Source organism: Sebastes fasciatus, chromosome 5, assembly GCF_043250625.1.
Source record: "Sebastes fasciatus isolate fSebFas1 chromosome 5, fSebFas1.pri, whole genome shotgun sequence".
In the NCBI taxonomy this organism is placed as follows: domain Eukaryota; kingdom Metazoa; phylum Chordata; class Actinopteri; order Perciformes; family Sebastidae; genus Sebastes; species Sebastes fasciatus.
The window spans coordinates 19686747-19709906 of NC_133799.1; the positions used below are offsets into that span (position 1 = coordinate 19686747).

At 40.6% G+C, this 23160-nt stretch overlaps 1 protein-coding gene across 2 annotated transcripts; it reads left to right on the forward strand.

Annotated features, from left to right (window-relative positions):
* Positions 1-205: 205 nt before the first annotated feature.
* On the forward strand, positions 206-22441 carry ssbp3b (single stranded DNA binding protein 3b). Of its 2 annotated transcripts, XM_074635600.1 has the most exons (18): positions 213-386; positions 2744-2816; positions 3674-3735; positions 3824-3908; positions 12989-13078; positions 14619-14693; positions 14924-14986; positions 15106-15169; positions 15263-15336; positions 15586-15650; positions 16392-16440; positions 16711-16746; positions 16863-16917; positions 17010-17074; positions 19419-19497; positions 19711-19739; positions 20681-20782; positions 21015-22441. In XM_074635600.1, exons 1-18 carry the CDS (start codon positions 331-333, stop codon positions 21042-21044), a joined length of 1152 nt encoding a protein of 383 aa, XP_074491701.1. In that variant the 5' UTR covers positions 213-330; the 3' UTR covers positions 21045-22441. The 2 variants fall into 2 exon arrangements, with proteins under 2 accessions (XP_074491702.1, XP_074491701.1); XM_074635601.1 differs by lacking the exon at positions 14619-14693 and having other exon boundaries at positions 206-386.
* The last annotated feature ends 719 nt before the right edge of the window (positions 22442-23160 follow it).

Here is a 23160-nt window from a genome sequence, read left to right on the forward strand (position 1 = left end):
ATAGATATGTGTCAGAATCAACAACAGGGGATCTATTAAATAAATCCTCCTTAAATATACGCTCTTTGATACCAACGTCAAAACAGCAAAACTGAAAGCACAACGAAGGCAGACCTTAAGAGACGAACAGCGCCTTCTGATTGGCTGCTGGCTCCATCAATCACTCCCCAAGCCCCGCCTCTTCCTCTCTCCCCTCCTTTAGGACTCAGGCTCGGTTGAGTCGTCAGGTTGGTTGAGTTGAGAAGCGAGAGAAGAGAGAGGGTCGCGATGATCTGACAGATGAAATAGCGACAAAGGCGGTCGTCTCGTCCTCCCACAACACAAAAAACAATGTTCCCCAAAGGCAAAGGCACCCCGGTTCCGTCGGACGGCCAAGCACGAGAAAAGTAAGCTCATAAAACGTTGATAATGTGTGTTTTAAGTTGCTCTCTCTCTTGTTGTTCTGCTGCTGGACGGAGCTACTAGTCGGTTTCCTCCTCTAACCGAGAATTGAATGAACCGCCTTGTCTCTTTGCTCGCCATTCCTCCTCTTGAGCTGCTGTTTCTGCTGTGTCTTTACACCTCAGTTTAACCGTCTGTAGTCTCATAATGCTGCTTTTATTCAGGGGAGACAATAACATCGCCTTGTTTCTACATTGTTTCCTCTGTTGCGCTCCTCTCCGTCTTTATTTCCCTCAGCCTCATCACAGTGGCAGCAGGATACTGTTGTACCATAGCTAATACACAGCAGTATTAGCTGCTTTTCTTTACATATCACAACACGACGTTCATATATAGACTGTTTCCTTTAACCCTTCTCATTGTAGTGAATCACTAGCTGGCTCTTTGGTTGCACAGTCCCCATTTAATGTGTTTTTGGCATAGGGCTATTTGGCAGCCATTGTTCACAGGGCCTGTGTGTGCTCGACTCTCTCTATAGTCACTCACTAGAGTCATTTATAAAAATATCTTTTTATTGTAGAACATTATTTTGGAAAGAATTATTTTATAATTTTTATATATATATATCATAAATATTTCTTAGATTATGCCTATATATAATCTCTTATATAAAAATGTCTTTTTATTGTAGAATATTATTTTGGAAGGAATTATTTTATAATTAATATATATAATATAATATAATATATATATCATATTTCATTAAGGCATAATCTAAGAAATATTTATAAAATAAAATAATTGTGATATATATATATCACAATTATTTTATATTATAAATATTTCTTAGATTATATCTATATATATCTATATATATATATATATACTCTCTAATTCTTCAGGTTTTTACTCAAAGCTGAATCCCTTTTTAAAAAAAAAATAGCAGTAGAGGTTTCATACTATAAAAATATTACACGGGCATTTTTTTATATTGCACATATTGCATTGATATGAACTTTCCTTTAACCTCCAATCAGTCCAATCAAAAACAGAAAAACTTTTCAAGGCTCCATATTTTGGAGATCATATATATCACAATTATTTTATATTATAAATATTTCTTATATTATATATTATTTATAATATATAATATATATACTCTAATTCTTCAGGTTTTTACTCAAAGCTGAATCCCTTTATTTTCTCTTTTTTTTTTAAATAAACAAAATAACCCTTGTCAGAGAGGTACTGTTGCTGGTTTAGCTTAGCTCACAATCTGAACTGGGAACCTGATGCAGAACAGGTCTTTTTTTGTATCGTCTCTCAGTTCCCACTCCACAACCAGCTTTATTGCAGGATACTGAGTCTTCACAGGAAGCGAGTTCAGTTCTATATCAAAATAACATTTATTTTTTTTAAACACATTTTTTATTGAATTTTTACATATATACACATACAGACAGACTAACAATATTAATAATTACATTATACAATGAAATGTTTAGTCAGAATTTCAAAGAAAGAGAGACATGACCTTTCATGTATTTATCATAATAACGTCTTAAGGCGGGCTAACACCATCGTCTCTGAACCCCAAACCATGTTTTGAACAGTGAATATGAATTGTTACCATCAAATCTCGAGATACAGGGTTCCCCGATTTAATAATGTTGGACTGAAGTAGCACTCTTTTGTACACCAGTCAATCCTAAACCGAAATATGGAGCCTAATCCCAGATCGCATGTTAGGTTGAAGGGCCCTGAATATTGTCTTCTGGGATTGTAATGTTTAAATGTATGTTTTTCTTGTCTTTGTCCTTTCTGTGATGTTGCAAATGGAGATGCTGTGATGCAAAACAAATTTCAGACCTGTCTGACAATTAAGTATTATCCTATATTATCATCATATCACTGTGCCCGTTGAAGAAGAAGATTCAATCTGCTTGTTTGTTTGACATTTATTTTATTTTGTACAAAATACAAACATTTATGGTTCCCAGACGGTGAATCCTGATAAGTGTCATGCTCAAGTTTGCTTATAAACAAATAATAATAAATCAATTTATGTGGCACAGTAGTCTATATTTTTCTGTTATGCTATAGTCAAAAGATCTCCATTATGATTCCCCACAAACCAAGAGGAGATCCTCAGCTTGTCACAAGTGTTTTCCCACATTGCTACATCTATCATTACCCTTTCATTTTTGTGTGCTGCTAGCAGTTGCACTCTGTGATAATCTTATTAATTTGCTTCAGAAGTGCTCAAAAGACTGTGCTCCACTTTGGTTACATCTGTCTCATAATAATAATAATAATAATAATAATAATCAAGCATTAAATCCATTTTTTTTTCTCCACACAGGTTGGCTCTGTACGTCTACGAGTATTTGTTGCACATAGGAGCACAGAAGTCTGCACAGACCTTTTTATCAGAGGTATGTGAAATTTTGGGGGGAAAAGTTCAATAATGTATTTTTTAAATTTAAATTAGGGCTGTCAATCGATTAAAAATATTTAATCACATGATTGTCCACGATTAATCACACATTTTTCATTCCTTCAAAATGTATCTTAAAGGGAGATTTGTTGGGTATTTAATACTCTTATCAACATGGGAGTGGGAAAATATGCTGCTTTATGCAAATGTATGTATATTTTTACTATTAGAAATAAATTAACAACACAAAACAATGACAGATATTGTCTAGAAACCCTCACAGGTACTGCATTTAAGATTAAAAAAAAATATGCTCAAATCATAACATGGCAAACTGAAGCCCAACAGGCAACAACAGCTGTCAGTGTGTCAGTGTGCTGACTTGACTACTTGCCCCAAACTGCATGTGATTATCATAAAGTGGGCATGTCTGTAAAGAGGAGACTCGTGGGTACCCATAGAACCCATTTTCATTCACATATCTTGAGGTCATAGGTCAAGGAACCCCTTTGAAAATGGCCGTGCCAGTTTTTCCTTGCAAAAAGTTTGAAGTGTTATTTAACCTCCTTCCACATGGTTGGTACCAATGGATTTTTTTTTTTAGGTTTTCTAGTTTCTAATATCTTCACTCTAGCTTTAAAACTGAGCCCGCTACAATCTAAAAATCACAAGTTGCGATAATGGGTTTTAAAGAAATTAGTGGCGTTAAAACAAATTTGCATTATCGCGTTAACTTTAACAGCCCTAATTTAAACACTTATGTAAATGTCTTCCATGTGCTCTTTTAGGAACAACAATATTAAAATGTTTTTAAATGCCACCCATGGATAATTATTGAAATCCCCCTTTTCCTAGATCCGATGGGAGAAAAACATAACACTCGGAGAACCCCCTGGATTCCTACATTCCTGGTGGTGGTAAGTGATAATATTCTCGTCTCCCTGTAAACATGTCCAGGGGTTGTTTGTGTGGTTTTGTTTGCATCATGACCTGTCTTGTCCACAGCGTATTCTGGGACTTGTACTGTGCTGCACCAGAGAGGAGAGAGTCATGTGACCACTCCAGCGAAGCAAAAGCCTTCCATGATTACGTGAGTACATGTTGCACATATTGCTCTGTCTTCGGCTAAAGAAGACAACAACTTTTGCTCTCAAGGCTAAGAAAGAAGTGGTGTAAATAATTCGCCGCCCAACTCGGCTTGTGCAATGAGTCAGACTTTTTTTTTGTTGGAGCTATCAGAGCAAAGTACTCATAATCTCTGTTTGTCAACACACGAGTGCTGACAAAATCTCCCACATTCCCCTTCAAGGGTGATACAGCTTCAGGTTATTGTGATTCCCCTTTTAGCTTGAAGAATGATTGTGATTCACACTAAAATCGTGTCTGTCAGATTTTGTTTCTTGCTTTCTTTAGTGTAGAATAGACATCTTTATTGTCTACTTGTGAGGAAATTTGTCTTTGGGCTACACAGATATGCAGACACTTAAAAACGTTCTTTGCCGTGGGGTAAATTACATGAGATAATGAAAAACTAGCCTCTAAAGTAGGGTTGTCCCGAGTAGCATTTTTTGGGCTTCGAAGCATCAGTGAGAAATATTCGAAGGTGTTCAAAGAGTTCGTAGCGGCTCGGGGATTAATACTTTTATTATTCCATACTTGGTTGATGAGGTTGATTATCATGGCAACGGTCTAAGTTTCGAAGCATTCGGGTCAGTCCAAAGAAAGGCTAAATATTAAGTAAGTAATAGCCTAAGTGGCCCAAGCGGTTGGGATGAAAGTGCTAATATATTAACAATTAATAAGTATTTTAAATAGACATCATAAAATAAAATAATAAATGACAAGAGGGTGGAATAAAATATCTCTTAAAGATGTTTCTCGTTGGTGTTTTGCACATTTTTTTTAGAGACATAAGTAATTTTGTTTTGCCATTGCACCTTTGTAGCTGTATTTAACTACCTAATCCAATTTGGGACGCCGTCGTTTTTGTTTTTTTCTTCTCCTGAATTTACGATCGGTCATCTTGCCCTGTCGGTGGGTCGAATGATGCGCCCAACAGCGAGCTTTATAGGCTTCTGGGAAAATGATGCTGATGTCAGCATGTCCTGAGTCAGACCTGTCGAGCGCTCTCTCCCTCCTATCCACGCCACGCTTGAGCTCCCCGCCTCAGTCTTGAAAAAGAAACTGCTGTGTGTTCTGCACAACTTCTAAGACTTAATACACACACAGCGTGATTGAAGACTTCCAGCTGCCCTGATGTGTGGTAGCTCAACTGCTGTATATAGTGAAACATATTATCTGCAGTGACATCATCCTAATGAATTTGAAACTGTAAAAGCAGCCTCGGATCCAAAATCTATTAAACATCGCTCAAGACAAGTACATCATTCGGTAGCGCATTGCTCCTCTTATGATAGCACACCCATATTTGCATGGTATGGATGTTTTGCATCTTGATAATTATGCAATTTTAGAGATAGTGCTGCATTGTTTCCAGCTTTGAGTCAGCATTCAAAAGAAATCGCTGGTCAGTGGCTGCTGCGCTTCTCATCTTTGTGTTTCATCATGACTGTAAATTTAATAAGAAAAATATGCAGGTTTTGCTGCATCAGCACAGCTAAGGAAAGACATTAGAGGTTAAGGAGTCCTCTCCGGATGACTGATACACAGCCCAGTTTGTACGTAGGCTGGTATCAGACAGGAAGGGGTTAAAGCAGAGATGCTGGTCCTGCTCTTGGCAGATAGGGTTGCCAGGGTAACAGGCCTCCTGATCTGGCAGGTGACCTGGGAGCAGGAGCGAGGCTACAGCGTGGCTCTGCCCTTTTTCAATAACCACATTCCTTATTATTCTAACCCGTACAGACAAAGGATGTGTTTTGTTTGAAACCAGCCTGAAGTCACAGAGCTTACTTCATGGTAATTGATTGCAATATCTTTGATTCATTTCGGTTGCTTGCTCGGGTTGGATGCTTTTTTTTATGCTGTGATTGTATCTTAAAATGTAGAAAAGTGTCACAGATTTCAAAACTTTGCATCTGTTTTGGAGAAAAATATCTTTTTAGACATAAATAATTATAATAATTAGGGCTGTCCCGAAAACCTTTCTTGGGCTTTGAAGCTTTGGTGACCAATATTCGAAGGTATTTGAAGCTCTGCGGCGCAACGCAACGCAGCAGGCTAACATGTTCTTCTGTCTGTCTACCTCCCCGGTTTCAGTGCCGCTGCCGCACTACTATACACACACGCACTTCTACACACAACAAACAGCGATATGCGTCTGAGAATAACAAAGAATAATTAATGTTGAATATGAATAATGTTTTTTGATTATTCCTCATTTCATGGACTATTTGGGGATTTATACTTTATTATTACATACTTGTATTAAAAAAAAAAAAGGAGCAATCGAATACTGATTTTTTTTAGCTCCATTTCCATGGCAATGGTCGAAGCTTCGAAGCATTCGGGTACATAATAATAGCATTGAACAATTTTGTATTATTATTTTTCAATTTCCCTTGTATTACAGTGAGGAAACATCCTCAGACCGGCTGTGACAGATTAAACAACACATAAGATGTTAGATTGCAGCTCGTGTGTGACGGAGACGATTTTCATAACATGGAAAACATTAAGCAAATGAGGGAACAGTGACTCGTCAGTCTGGGCAGTGCGCTTTCTGTGCGGTTGGCTCTCCCCGACATCTTGTGGTTGCCCTTCGCTCTGATGTTCGTTCTCCTTGTGTTCATTTGTGGATGTTGGGGGTCAGGCTAGTGTGTGTATATGTGTGTGTGGACAGTACAAGTCCTTGGACCCTAGCCTTTGTCTAGGTGTGGGGGAGGTGAGCGCTGCTCTGTTAGCTCGTAAAAACCCCGGCGTATTCACGCTGGGCCTGACGAATGCTCCCCGAGGGGCCCCGTCGCCATGGCGTCAGCGGCTGATTGATGGCTGTCACGGAGCTGAGGGGCAGATTGGAAAAAGAAAGGGGAGTGGCAGTGTGGCATATGCCCAGCATCCACCACCGCCGAGGAGCTCAGGGAATAAAAAGAGGATGGGGGTTGGGGAGGAAGAGATGAGAAGTGGAAGGGACCTGCTAGAAGTAACTAGAGAGAGAGAGAGAGAGCATCCAGTCAGGATCCAGAGAGGGTTTTATGATGTTGATTGATGGTTAAACATTTACAAGCTAAACATAGGGGCTGGTTTCTTTTGAGCGTTGGTTCCAGTGGAAGAAGTGAGGCTGTTAAGAGCACGCTAGGTCAGGAGACGGCGGTTGGGTGGTCTGCGCTGCAGCCCAACCCCCCCAAATCATTCCTCCTACATCCCTGTTAAATCTTAAATTTTTCCTTCTCTCCCTGTGTATACCACTGCTTTTGCACAGTTACCTCAGTCAACCTCTTGGTCATCCTCACCCTGCTTTACTTCTTTCTCTCCCCCCTCCCTCTCTTTGTTTTTGTAAAGAGAGCGAAGGCACATCCGCCGCCACTCTGGCCTTTTGTAACCTCCTTCAGTGATTCGAGAATTCAGGGGAAATTTGTTCGGCTGGGATTGCTCGTGTGCTCTAAAGTACACACACATACGCGCTGAATCATGTTGGGTGGGGGGTAGTCTGCCTTAAAAGAGGTCCCCTGGGAAGTTGTATGGAAAGCCCCAGACAAGAGGCTCGTAGCCCGGGGCTGGGCTGAGACATCTGCCCCTTTCCTGTACCAGAGTCTGTGGACAGACGCGCCTCGTTTAGACCGAAAGCAGCATCAGGCTGTTTGGGACAGTCCAGCAAGCACAGCTGTGGCCTGTAGTAGGACGTGATAAAGATTTATTAACATAACATGCCTGGGAACCCGCCATGCACGTTGCGTTTCTGACTCCTATAAAGCAATACAGATTGTTGACATTGTTTTATGACTCAATACCTTAAATTTAGCTTTGTTTGACTTGATTGTTTCTATATTACAGGAACGGGCTACTTATACTTAATGGTAGAAGAACAAAACAAGCATTTTCACTGTGAAAGGACCAGGCAATGTGGTTGTAGGAGCAAATAGCATTCTACTATGAAACTAGCCATAAACCGTAGTAGGGCTGCAACCTACCTTTCTTAAAAAACTAAATGGTTTGTGATTAATATGATAGTTGACAACTAATCGATTAATCGTTGCAGCTCTAAACTGTAGATCAATCTTTACCTATAATCAACAGAGTAACTTCTTCCTCCAGTTTGAATCAATAATATTTTCTTTTGGTTAAAAAACACAACACACACTTTGCTGGAGTTGAAGAATTTACTACTGCTAAAAGGCACACTGTCTGAAGGAGCACTAAATTTGCAAAGTTGCATGCCTTGCAACAAAACGCATAATTCTTATGAACTGGAAAGTTAGAAAGGCCAATTATTTTTACTTAAATACATGGACTTTCTGAACCTTATAAGCATGAAGGAAGCTGCATCATCACTGTCATATCTGGATAGGAGAGGGACCGGCTTATAGGACACAATAACGTCATTCCTGGACTCACACCATCATACCCTCCTCTATAATACTGTCGTTGTTGGACTCATATATATTATATTGTTGGACTCCATATTCACTCCTGGTTTCAACCATCTTGTCTGTTCTTGTAAAGTAATATTTATTTAAATAGACAAAAAAAGTTATATTTATGTGTTGGAGCTAGGGGTTCACCAATCTAACTTTTTCAGCTGATACCGAATACCGTATAATCACTGTAAAAGTAAGTAAAGTATAATCACTGGGAACTAGTCAATGATTTTATTCGAAAAATCATCGTCTATTACTCATCGACCACTGTTCCATATTGTTGTAACAGTGGAAGAGGTCAGTGGAGAGACAAACCAAGACGGGTTGGTGAATTTTATTTTGTTTCTGTCGCCTTTGAATTACGATACAGTATGTTTCGCTGCTGGAACAGCTGATCTACCTGCTGAAACTACGACGGGCGCGGCGCCGCTTTCACACACACACACACACACACACAACGGAAAATATTTATTTTTTAAGACAGGACGATAGTCGCTTAAAGTATTTGTTTTTTTTATAATTTAATGACTATTCGAAAATCATATCGGCCCGATATCTGATATCGGTGCATCTCTATTTGGAGCGAAGCGTGTCTTGATGTAAGATCATGTGCATGCATGTGTTTCTATGGTCACACCGGTTTGTCTTGTCTGTGAGGGAGCTATGTCCTTGTATTATCATACTGTCTTTCTTCTATGTTTGACTGTCATGGAAAAACTATAATGAAATCTAGTAACTATGAATTTTAACTATGAATAACTGTACGAGCCCTTTAATGCCTTTTTAATAATGCAAATGGTACAAGTAACAAAGTAAGGAATTGGTATGCGGTGGCAGAAGCTTTGTGGTGTATTCAATATGGTGCAAGACTATGATCCAAGTGCTTTTAGATCCTATCGTAAACCATAATAGTATAAAGCCGTAAAATAGTAGTTATATCAGTGAACTTATACCTCTGGCTAGTATCCTTCCCAAAGTGTTAATGCATGAAACATTGCACATATACAGCATGTCCATTTCTGCTGTTAAAGAAATCATTTTTTTAAAGTTATTGTAGTCACAACTACACTTTATGTGCTGCTAAGTTGCTTTTCCTGCCATTTGAATTTAATGAAACATGAAAACACTTCCTTATAAAACAATCTAGATATTTACCCAGAATCCTTTTGTGTTGGTAAACCTGTCAGGCCATGTAGGTTAGATGGAGTAATTGCTGGGTGAAGTCAGTAATCGTGTCAGGCAACCAGGATGAGATCTTCACTTCATTCTTGTTTGACTTGCATGCGGATGACTTGTCTGGGCAGTTCACTTCTTGCAAAACAGGTTGTGTTTTATGTATGCAGATGATTTGGTTATATAACAGTTGTTTGGTGTATACTCCCAATATGGTGAGATTAAAAGGGAAAAACAATATATATTTAATGAAAATTTGATGTAAAGAGGGTGATTCAGTGCAACTTGGTCAGGTGATTTTAGTGGGTGATAGAGATACTGTACTATATACGATATACTGTCAATGTACTGCTGTATATTAGAAGAAGAGTAGGGATTTCTGGCACAACTTCACCTACTTCAAGTTGTATTGAGAAGGGGAAAAGCCTGAAGAGGTAAATCTCCAGCAACGCTTGTGGTATACAGAACAACTTTATAGTTGGACCAACGCATTTCAGCTTGTAACCTTCACAATGCCCCTGATGAATACAGCAGTATTCAGAGACTAAGGTCATGAATGTACCCTCATGTCAGGCAGAGATCAGAAACCTAAGCGGGGTTTCCATCAGAAGTAGAACTACTTTTCAAGGAACTAAAAGGTTCCTTCAGCCCACTGTTGTCCACGTTTCCACCGCGGTCTAAAGACCCGCAAAGATTTGGCAAATTAGTCATCTGACGTATGAAAAAGCATGACATGGGATGAGGACTGCTGCTGGTCACAGTGGTAAACACAATCTGCAGCCTGAAGTTCAGTGTGCCCGCCTGTTTCATCTGAAACGGTGGTTCTCAACCAGGGATCCGGGGCCCCCCAGTGGTCCTTGAGGGAGTTCCAGGGGGTCCCCAAAAAATGGGGATATAGTTTATTTTCAATATTTAATTGACTATAGAAGAAGTGACTATTCTGATCATAGGTTTGACTTTACCCACGGTTATCTCCTCAACTGTAGTTGACAACTAGGATTCTGTTCTTAATCATATCTAACAACCAAAATATTTCACTCTTAGCTTTAAAACTGAGACGGCTACAAACTCTGAAATATTGACGTTCCATTGGATTTTTAAGAGGTTAATTAAAAATCGCAAGTTGCGATTCACCAAAATAAAAGTCTAGTGTTGACTGTGGACACTTGAGGTGACAAATTATAAACTTAAGAGAAAAGTACAAACTGTCATGACTGAGCAAGCACTTGTTTCTTTTGGCTTTGGTAAAAAGCATCACGGACCAGCCGGGTCACCAAACACGTACATGCTGCTCGCACCTTAGTGGGATCAAGTTTTCTGGGTATGTCAGCTATTTTAATTTACCAAATACTGAGAGCAACCATTTCCACTTGAATGAGCTGGGTTGTTGAGAGTAACTGGTGAAGGTGGGCGAGGAAGAGTGCAAATTTGGTCTGCGGATCAACTGAAATCTCTTCTTCTCCTACACATTTATAGCAGTATATTTCAGTAAAGAAACTGTATTTCCAGGCTCTCTGTGTCTCTGTGTCTCTGTGTCCCTGTGTCCGTGTCCCAATGGTGGTTGTGAGGACCGATGAGACGTGACTTCTCTCTGTGGCCTCACTTCTCTCCCTGCTGAGGTATTTCACAGTGGCCCTGCAGTGGCAGCCTGAGAAGATATAATTAGGGAAGGAGCAGTCGATACCAGGGAGTGTGTTGGCTATTGACCAGTGATGTCTGTAGAGCTCTGGACAGAGTGTGTGTGTGTGTGCTGGTACATCCGTCGTTGTAATAAACATAGATTGTTTGCGTACATCTACACTATAACGTGAGTGAGCTGCGCATTAAGAAATGGGACTGTTGGAGCTTCTCTTGTTCTGTAGCTGTTGTTTGGAGGCTAAAGCCCACAGCTCTGAAGACATTAGCTCATCTCAGATTGCCTCGGCTACAGGGAAGAAAAACTCAGTCAATTAGGAGCGTGTGACCGAAGCAAATGGCACATTAGTGAATTAGGGCTGCGGTTTGAGCAGGAAATCGGCCCAGCAAGCCCCTGCTGTGTAGCAGCACTTTGGAGCCACTGACTCAGTGAATCCCACTGATACTTATCTGATCCTCTGGATCCTGGATCAGCGGGGCACAGGAGCCTCAATAAAGGACCTTATTAACACCGCTTTCATACTGTAGATCCACAAATGATCCAGGCCTACAGAATCCATGTTTCCATCTCTTTTTAGATATGTTGAGGGCGTATTAAATGATGTTTAAACAGCAATTTACATGTAATTTAATCTTAATTTAATTCACAAATCTGGACACGGGTCATGAAACCTGTGGCCACATAACGTACATTAACCCATTCAGATTGTCAGGAACATTTCCGTCTTGTGCGATTTCACTAAGACCATATGCTGGAATAAACTGGGTAAATCCACATAGGGATGGGACGATATAGGATTTTATTGCGGATCGCAATCATGGAGGTAGAAGTGAAAAATATTCATGTATCGGTGAAAAATGATCACGTAAGAGACTCACACAATGTTGCTATTTTTATTTATTTATTTATGCTTTTATTTATGCACGGGGCCTGAGTTATGATTACTTTATTAAAGATTGTTTGTTTTTCACTAAAAAACAATGTTCACTAAAAAAGTTGTGTCCCATCTGTGATGCAAAAAAAATATTTGTTTCTTCACAAAATGTAAGGTAAAGTGATTCTAGTATGTTTTAGTGTCATTTTAAGAGTTTTAAGCATATTTTGATGATTACTGGGATAGCATCATGAATCGCAAATACTTTGGCCTGGATTATCATGACATGAAAGTCCAGCAGATGGTGGTAATGCAATACTTATGGATGCCAACTGCTATAAAACGCAGAAGAAGAAGATTGGCCGGATAATGCACATTATTATTTTCACAAACATGGTGTGCGAGGAGCAGTTTTTGTCTGGTGCCAATGTTCTTGTAATGTATTTAATACCCAACAAGATTGTGAGACAAGGGAAAGCATTGACGTAAATGCTCAACTGTAAACAAGTCGCGGATACAAATACCTCATGAGTGGCGTGATTGGTTCCCTCGCCCCACGTGAAAGCGTCAGACAGACGTAACCCTTTACGTGCTTGTCCCTGTAATGTTACTGCTTTCATTCACAGAACAGCTGTATGGGCATTTTCCCTGAAATGTTATGAGGTCTTGAGGTGGGAAATTGGCGGTACAGATTTCCCTGAATATCGATCCCTGCTCCAACTCACACATGACCCCATGCAGGAAATGTTCAGGAACGTTTCCTGATGTGCTCCTCCAGCAGCCAGCTGTGCCAAGAACCTCGTCATGAAGGGATAAAAATAGATTTCCAACAATAACATTTCGTCTGCATGTTAAAGCTCCATGCGTGAAGTGAGATTAGAACAAGTCTACTTATTGTGTGCAGCACATTGAGAGGTTGTAATGTTGCTGTTTTGTCTCTTCTCTTTTCTCAGAGTGCAGCAGCAGCCCCCAGTCCTGTGATGGGAGGGATGCCCCCTGGTGAGGGCATGCCAGGAGGACCCATGCCACCCGGCTTTTTCCAGGTCAGCCAATCACCACACTGATACTGTGTTTTACTGTTAGGGATACTCTTAAATTGACTCCCCCTCTACTTCACTGTTTTCACTTGATAAATCACTTCATAATAGATCTTCAAAATTGTCCTGAATTGGTTTCCTGTGGATGGACCAGCATGTTCTCATCCACAGGGCATCAAATACAGACGCTTTGCCACGTCTGTCGGAATTGGATACCGACGCTTAAGGCACCCTTTAGCGTGTGAGACGCATCTACAATGTAAACCCATCAGCGTCAATATTAAACGCTCAAAACGTGCACCGGAAGTGTGGTGACGTAGCTTTAAGAATGAAAACGCACACTCATTTTCATTGTAGTAGTTTTAAGCCCAACTATAGTGGTTTTATTGCCTTAACCTACGCAAGTGTTTTTGTTTACTTCACAACATTAGGCACGTGTTTACTGCGACTGAAAAGAGTGACGCCGAGGGGTCTGACAAAGCGTCAGTATATGACGAGTTGGGATGAGAACACGTTGGATGGGATGGACAACTAATTAAATGGACTGATAATTTTTCTAGCTGCACTTCTGCAGCCTCCCGCTTTGTAAAATGCTGTCAGGGTTTTGTATGTATATCTCATGAAGCTGCAGGTCTCCATATTGGTATCTACCCTGCATTTGTCTTTTGTTTTGCTCCACTCTGCCCAGTGAACTTGTAGTAAACATCATAGACGTTCTGTCTGCCTGGGCCCCTCCAGTGCTGTAAACAGGCAGGCGTGGCCTGGCCATTTTCCCTAATGGAGAAATCGAAAGGTGCAGCACCTACTGTAAATCAATACCTCATGAGGATAAACTCTTGGCAGGCAGCTGTGTGGAACCGGCTCTAAGGGGTGACATCAAAATGCAATGCTGCTCTGCCTCCACTAGACAAAACTCAAATCCAACAGCTTATTATGCACTAGAAGCCACAAAGGCGTGTCTCATTATGTGATCACGTTAATATCAGGAAAGACATTTTGACATTGATACATGAACGCACACACGCTCATACGTTCCATATGAGAATCCATTGGAGGAGGCTCAATTAGACCCCTCACTCTCTGTCAGATCAGCAACATTAGCGACACAGTGCCGGTGTTTAGTGTTGTTATAAAGCTAATTGCACAGAGCTTAATTGACACTGTTAATTCAGGGAAATTAGCGCTGATAACATGCTGCATGCAGACGGCTTCTTCAAGACTTGACTGACAGGCAAAGAGCACACATCCTCTCCATCTCTCTGTCTCCGTTCTCTCATTCAAGGCTAAGTCATTTGCTTGCTCTTCTCTGCTCGGTCTCTCTCGTTTACTGTGTATGATACATGTAAATGAGCATCTTATTTTTGGAAAAATGTTTGCGCCACACTTTGGTTTTCGCACTCCAACTGTCCTCTGCCCTGCAGTAACCCTGCTTCTCTCTGTGCCCCTCTTTTGTCACCTCTGTTTTTTCGCTCCCTCGTCCTCTCTTCATCTCTCTCTCTCTCCTCTGTCTTCCTCCTTGCCTTCTTTATTTGGTGCGATGCCACAGGGTCCTCCGGGTCCCCAAGGCTCTCCTCACCCTCAGCCTCCTCCCCCTAACAGTATGATGGGACCTCACAGTCAGGTAACACTCCCTCTCCCTCTTTCTCTCTTTTTTTTCTGTTTTTGCAATCTGCGGTCATTTGGGAACGCTGGTTCTCAGTGCTGATGTTTCATGCTTTGGCATCTGTCTCAGCTTAATGCTTTATGCTGCTTCAGTATTCGCACAAGAGAAATTAGCATAGTACTACATTTTGAGAGATTTGTGTCACTTCTCCATTTAAATCTCATAGAGCAATGTTGTTTCTGTCGTAGTCCTTCATGTCACCTCGCTTCGCTGGAGGCCCAAGAGGTCCCCCCATCAGGATGGCCAGCCAGGTAGAGCACACGCACACGCACACGCACACGCACACGCACACGCACAGCATGGATGCACAATACTTATCACATATTTAAAACTGCAGTTTCATAGAGTGTTTGTGTTTTATCCCCTGTAGCCACCAGGCGGAGGACCCGGTCCTCATCCCATGCTGCCCAACATGGACCCAACACGGCCACAAGGTGCGACTCAGTACTGTATTCACTTAAACTACCTGCAGTAGAGAAATTATTTCCCGGATGATCGCGTCATATAAATGTCCTTTTTCCCTCCAGGTCATCCTAACTTGGGGCCAATGCAGAGAATGAGCGGCCCTCGAGGCATGGGACCTATGGGGCCCGGCCCTCAGGTAGGCCATTCTACTTACATAGAATAATATCACCACTGCTTTGATGACCCAGTAGTCACTGGATTTTTACTAGACTGGTTTTTAGACTCATTTGTAAAAACGTTTTGTAAATGTTTTTACCAACCAAATCCAAACCAAAGTTAATTTGATGGTATCAGTGGATTCCATAGATGTTTCTCTTATCACTGCACCCTGTGGTTTAAAATCAGTTTTCACAGACAATTATATTATTTTTGTTTCTTTTCTCAGAACTTCGGTGGCGGGATGAGGCCTCCACACAACGCCATGGGTCCCGGTATGCCAGGCGTGAACATGTGAGCCAATTGTCATTTGTAAATATATTCTCTCACAAGTAGGGATGTCACGAGAACTGATACTTCGATACCAAGTCGATGCCAAAATTCGGAAAATGTGACAGTACTCGTATTTCTACAGTACTGCATCCCGGGGACGATAGAAATGTGTTTAGGATGCAGTAAACTCACTATTGACACGTTCAGGGGACGCACCCTATTTTTTCCTTACATTGCGAACAACAAATCTGTGCAGGACTGTGGTGCTTACCGGCTGCTAACAGCTAACGTTAACTAGCTCTCGTCCTGTTTATTTCAACACAGGAAGTGCCATTGAGTTACATTACATGATGCATTCAGGCTCTATTCAAATAAAGTTTTGGGTGAAGGTCAATTATAACGTTATCATGATGAGTTCAAATGTAATCTTGTAAAATGTATTTGTTTGGCGAGAAACTTGAATAAATCCAGTTGTTTGAAGGAGATGTTTTCACAGCTATATAATAGATAATACAGAGGGAATTAAGACCTGTTTAACTTCCTAACAAAAACCAGTATGCAAACGGTAATAAAGGAGTGGATTTGGAAATGCATGATTTATTGTTTTACTTCTGTTTTTTACCGTGGTATCAAATGGGTATTGAGAATCATGGAATTTCACTGGTATTGGTATCGACTACTGGTATTGTGACATCCCTACTCACAAATATTTCAACCTTAATGTATTATCTAACTAAAATGCGTATTGGTCTCATCGTCTAGGGGCCCAGGGACTGGTCGGCCATGGCCCAATCCCAACAATGCCAACTCTGTGAGTACTAATGCACAAACACACACATATCCAGCCAGAAAAAAATGCTGGTTCAGATTGCAGTCAGATCTCCTCTCAGAGCGGCCGAGGTCTAATGTGCTCCAAGGTTCTAGTCTGGGATGTAATTGTAGTATTATGTGTCACAGACAGTTGGACAGACCGCTATAATGGTATTAAGATGATCAAATGATGAATGATGACATTTTGAGGTGTAGAAAGGGTTTGCACTCTCCCATTTCTGGTCTGTAATGTTTGTGTTTTTGGTTTCAGATGCCTTACTCATCACCCTCTCCTGGTGCATACGGGGTGAGAACACATCCTGGCATCTCAGCTTCCACACACTATATGAATTTCAGCTAAGGAAAATACAATTTTTAAAGACTGTTTTTACATTTAAATGTTTATGTGTTTATTCTCCATAGGGTGCTTCTGGAGGTGGGGGGCCCCCAGGAACTCCCATCATGCCCAGCCCTGCAGGTTAGTGCTTCCCTGACCTGAGCTGTTAAACATTAGGCTTTTCATGCACTATCCAGTACCAATTATTATATGTATGATTGCATCTTTTTCAGACTCAAACAACTCTGGTGACAATTTGTACACTATGATCAACACTGGACCCGGCAACCGAAATAATGTAAGTTCTCTTCATTCTGGATATTGTGATCATTGCGTTAAGTAGCCCCTTTCCCACCGAACAAAACACTACGAACACCAAACATCTGGCTTTTGCCTTCATTGGGAATTCATTTGTTTCATTCGGTATTTATTCCCAGAACAAATAACTCTGCAGTAGTCACGGGTATTTATCGGCTCCAGCTCCGATCAGCAGTGATGGAAACATGACACCTGGGTGGACACGCTAATATTTGCCCCTTTTCTGGCACTTTGCTATGTGACGCACGTTGAAGTGAATATATAATAAATAAAATAAACAGGCATTGGACAATTATTATAATTTATTAACTTACAAAACATACAATTAATAAGCTCTCCTCAAAGCCACCAGACTCCAGTCAGGCAACAGTAATTTTACCTCACTGATTGTCGTAAAACACATTTCATTCAAACACCACAGAAACTAAATAAAACTCATCAAAACCGTCTTTGTCTTTCCAATGTTCCAACAGTCACCAACTCTGATTTGAGAGTTTCAAAGAGAGACTGAATAAGTAAGAGATGTAAAAAAAAAAACACCATAATATTTTCTGGTGCAGACCGGCGTGTCTGTGACGTTGAATGTGACACAAGAAATTAATAACAGAAAGGCCAATGCAACGGCACAGCATACTGGCAACAGGAAAGGAGTCTAACGCCTATTTTAGAGAGTTTTTCCGTGTTTTAAAAACAGCGTATATTTGCTAATTTTGGTGGGAAAAGGGTATAAGCATATATTTGAAGACTGAGCACTTTCTAGAAAATTATTTTTGTCTACCTAATTGCTTATATCCCTTTTGCACTCAGCCCACCATCCATTCTGTGTCAAGCAATCTGTTTTAACAACACACCTAAGCATCAGGGTCAGGCCTGTGAATGTAATGGGGGTCACAACAATTAAGTGGCTGAGGTATACAGTGTGTTGTGAGCTCCATTACACGTCGTTATGAAAAGCTTGTACCATTAACTGAACACCTGACCTCTCTACTATCACAACAAACTCCTTTGTCTAATGACTGCTTCCTGCTGGTGTGATGATCTGGCCTATACATCCGTGTTGCAAATACATTTGATCTTCGTTGGGCTTGAAAATGATTCTACTCTTAAATTCATGTCGTTGCTGTACAAAAAGGGTTTACAAACTAAATTATTCAGATTCTTCTGTGGATGATGATAACGTCCATATCACCAAATTGCATTATATGATCTAGTCTCGTGTCTTTCTCACAGTTGGTTATAGGATGTAAGAGTAGCTTTCAGACAAATCGACACACACATCGACCCGAGCCCCTGCTCGGCTGTTGAAGGGGAAAAGAAACTACAGACGGAAAAACACTTTACACACTTTAAAAAACTTTTTTTTTTAAGTATTTAATTTTTATGGTTTATTAAATTGATTCTTTAGCAGATTTCACTCCCTTGTGTACAGATAGAGCTGGCCTGCATGAAAAACACTTTTATACCAACTATAACACTAGTGTCCTGGCTTTACTAAAGCACATTTACACTGTTCCTGTGTTGCACTATCCACCCAGGAAACAAAACAAATGCACTCGTTGTACTGGTTCTGTTTGTGTGTTATTTGATACTGTAGGAAACAGTTAGTCAGTGGAGCTGAAACGATCAGAACAAGGACATTTCAGTTGAAAGAGCGACTGAAGTTCACAGTAGCAGATTTATTATTTAACCTTTATTTAGCCAGGATAATCCCATTGAGATTTTGAATTTGATTTTCTTATTTGCGAAGGGGTCCTGGCCAAGATGGCAGTTTAAAAGTTTCACACAAGCGACACATAAAAACACAAATAATAAACTTAAAAACAAAAAGTTAAAAACAAGATAAAAACATTTCTCATAATATAGACAACAGACTTAAAACAAATGGCAAGTTACAGCATCCAAAGATTTTCATTCAGTGCCAGGACAAGTACATTCAGTGCTGAAATAATCCTTAATCCTGTTTTTAAACTCGTGCATGCTTATAACATAATCTAGTTTAAAATGTCTCTGTAGCTTACACCAAGGTGAAGGTCCAAAAACTTTAAAATTGCTTTTACCAAAAGCAGTGCCGGTTCTAGGAATGAGCTACCTAATTTGTCCGCATGAACGGAGGTTGCAGCTACTGAAGGTTGATAAGGAGGCAGTGCGTTTAATATATGTCCTTATACAGAAAAATGTACCAATGTTCTATTCTATGATTAATAAGGAAATGCACTGTGTAGTTCCTGGTCATTTTTAGTCATTTGTATTTTGAACTCAGTTGGATGCCTACTGTGTTGTGGAGATGTGGTTGGTGAGTCCATACTGTCTTGTTTCCCCTCCAGTTCCCTATGGGCCCCGGCTCTGACGGACCCCTGGGAGCCATGGCTGGGATGGAACCACACCACATGAACGGGTCACTAGGTAACACCACTCACTACTAAAATACACCTAACTACACAACACAGACATGTTCGGGTTGCATTAAATGATTTCAGAGTATGCTTTTGCCCACTGTGCCACGCGGCAGTTCAGTAGAGGACGATAGATTATATTTCAGATAGACTCACTATATAAAAATGTCTTTCTTATAGTCATAGATTACAAACATTGTTTTTCATATGGTTTCATTCTTAGGCTCTGGGGATTTGGATGGAATGAACAAGGTAAATATTGGAACCATGCAGAGTCTTTGCATTTAGAGGTTTAAGGGATAATTTGGGTGTTTTGAAGTGTTGTTGTATGAGATGCTTATCCATAGTCAGTGTATTACCTACAGTAGATGACGGTCGGCACGCCCCCAGTTTGGGGTAACAGACAAGAGTACCAGCACGGGAGCAAAGCAATGTACTGCTGTGGACGGGGCAGCAGCAAAACATATTTCAGTCACCTAAAAGAAAGGCTCACCTAAAAGCAAATATATCAGTTTAAGTGTACCTTATATTAAGAATATTTTCACAGCTTGCTGTCAGACAGCCCTTTTCGACGGGGAACTGAAGCCGTTGTATCCGTCTATGCGCTCTTCAAAAACACCAGACTCCATTGAGAGAAAGTCTGTAATTTAACTCGCAGAACACGGGGGTTGCTGATCTACCGCTGCCTCGATCAGTTAGTTTGTTTGTGTCATTGTGTGACTTTGGAGAATCCAAACTAACCAAAGTCACACAATAACACAAACTAACTAACCGATCGAGGCAGCAGTAGACCAGCAACTCCCGTGTTCGGCAAGGTAAAATTGCCTTTTTCAATGGAGACTGGTTGCTTTGGCGAGAGCATAGATATCGTAGCAAGGTAAAGTAGTCAGAATATTCTAAATATAGCGTACACTTAAACTGATATTGTTTTGTTTTTTGTTGGGCCTTTTTTTTAGCTGGCTAAAATATGTTTTTTGCTGCTTTTTTTACTGTCCACATCAGCACATTGCTTTAGTTCTGTACTGTAACTCCTGTCTTTTTCTCCAAACTGGGGGCGTGCCGACCGCCATCTACCGACTATGGATAAGTACCTCATACAACCCCACTTCAAAACACCCAAACTATCCCTTTAAACTGTGAATAAAGTGAAATGTATTTGCATGTTAAAAACATTGTGAACTCTTTGTTTCCAGAATTCCCCAAACAATTTAAGTGGCATTAGCAATCCTCCTGGGACCCCAAGGGATGACGGGGAGCTGAGTGGAAACTTCCTCCACTCCTTTCAGAGCGAGAACGTAAGTCTCCCCTTCTTGCCAGGTCGTCTCCTCGGCTTACATCACTGGTGACTGTAACAGTACATTGATGAAGCCAGAGGTAGAGCGCCGTTGACCACACAGAGAAGCCACAGTCACAGCATATTAACATCACAGACTACAGTACAGCAGCAGTGTGGAGACATAGCTGGGCGTCTTGCTAGGGGAAAAGGTGTGTTTTAATTCCCTCTTCTTCCATCTGTGCCTTCCACAGTACTCTCCAACCATGACGATGAGTGTGTGACCTCCCCTCCATCCCCACCCGACATTATTTGCCATCATTCCGAGGATCTGAACTCACTATAGGACACGGCCAAACACATCAGCACCGAATCAGGGACAGGCGCCATTTTGGTTCCACACTTTAACGCCAGAATGCTGATCGGAGGAAAAATCCAAATGGCTGGCAACTACTGCTCCTTGCTCAAAAATGAAGGACAATTTCTCCATTTATCACAACCCCAAGTGTGACAAAACCAGCTACTGAAATGCATACATGACACGTTTTACGTTCTTTGCAGAGCCCCCCCCCCCCCCCGTAACCCTCGCGGTCCCCTCAACCCTAGAGCGAAGAGAAAAAAAAAGGTTGAAGTTTACCTCTTGTACTTTTTAATTATTGCTTTGTGGTGCAAGATGTGCAGGAAAATGTCTCCGCTTTTGTCACTTAAAACACTGGAGAGTGTGCATATGCATTGTGAGCTTGGAAAGTCTTTGTCTTGTCATTTTACTTATCGCCATGCATACTGTGTCACAAAAGTCAGTTGACATAGGACTTTTGCCTTTTACTCTGTGGCCACCTTTCTGAATAATGTACTATCCTTCCCAATGCCCACCCTTCTATTTAAAGAGGTTCGTAAGGGGAAAAGACTTGAAAGATTACGGCTTTTATTGTGACGACCTTTCACGGTATGTAAGTGCTCAGATGGTTCTTACTATGTCAAATTGATCCCGTTTGATCAATTTCAGTCTCTTGTTGTTGACAGCAATGCGATTCTGCGCTCTCGGCTGTTTTAATTTTAAACGGCTAGGTTGCCGTTGCGTTCTGTCAAGGGGAAAACCAGACTTCGGCGTAAGAAGTGAGTGCATGAATGCTGAGAATCTGTGTACAACATACTACCTAGTGCTGCTCTTCTCTATGTGGACACCTGCTTTAAGATGTGGTGTATATCTCTTTACCTGTCTGTGCTTAACACTCTGTGCTCTTCATCGTCGTAGCCTTTCCGTGTTATCTCCAGTTTGGTTGATTCTGATGAAATGGCTATGAATGAGCGGCCCATTTTTAATCTCTATTGGTTGTTCATACTTCCCTCCTGTATCATCGATCGTCCCCGTGGCCCTGCCCCTTCTTGCCCGCCTGCCCACACATTTTTTTTTTTTTTTTTTATATTTTGATACAATCTTTGACTACATATATTGCCCCAGTTATTCAGTTAGTCAAAGCTTTCTAAACCGATTCTAGTAGGCATCATTATAAACTTAGCAGCAGTCTTGTAAATGTGATGAGAATTTTTATTTCTTTTTTTTTTTCCTGTGAACATTACGCATTATATACATCTGTCCTATGTTGCCTTTATTTGCTGATATTTTTTTATTTCAAATTGAGGAAAGATTGCTTGTTAATATAATTTTACAATAACTTAACTACCTGTGTGGGTTTTTATTTTTGCCTGAATGTACACTAGAACTAGAATATGCTACTGAAGCTGTGGACATGACTAGTAATGTTCAATGAACATTTAAAGGTGCAGTGTGTAGGATTTGGTTGCATTTAGTGTAGGGCTGACCTGAATGCTTCGACCATTGATGATGATAATCGATCTACAAATCAGTATTCGAATGCTTTGGGGGGTTTTGTTTTGTAATAATAAAGTATAAATCCCAAAATAGCCCATAAAATAAGGAATAATCAGTCACAGAATTATTCATATTCAACATTGATTATTATTAATTATTCTCAGATGGATATCACTGTTTGCGCTATACCTTCGAATATTTTTCACCGAAGCTTCAAAGCCCAAAAATTGGTATTCGGTACAACCGTAATTTAGTGGTAGGTTGCAGAGTGCAACCAACTGGAACTTCTCCCGTGTGCCAAGCGTGTCGGAAAACTACAGTGGCTGACGAGAAAACGCAAATGGCCCCATTTAGAACCAGTGGTTTGTTTGTCCGTTCTGGGCTACTGTAGAAACATAGCGGCCAGCTCCGTGAAGGGGACCCATTCAGTACGTACGTATACATTGATTATACACTAAAGAAAACATACTTATTATTAATATTATATTCCATTTCTGCCAATACATCCCCCTAAATGCTACACGCTGTTCCTTTAAGTTACACATATATAAAGTATTCAAATATTG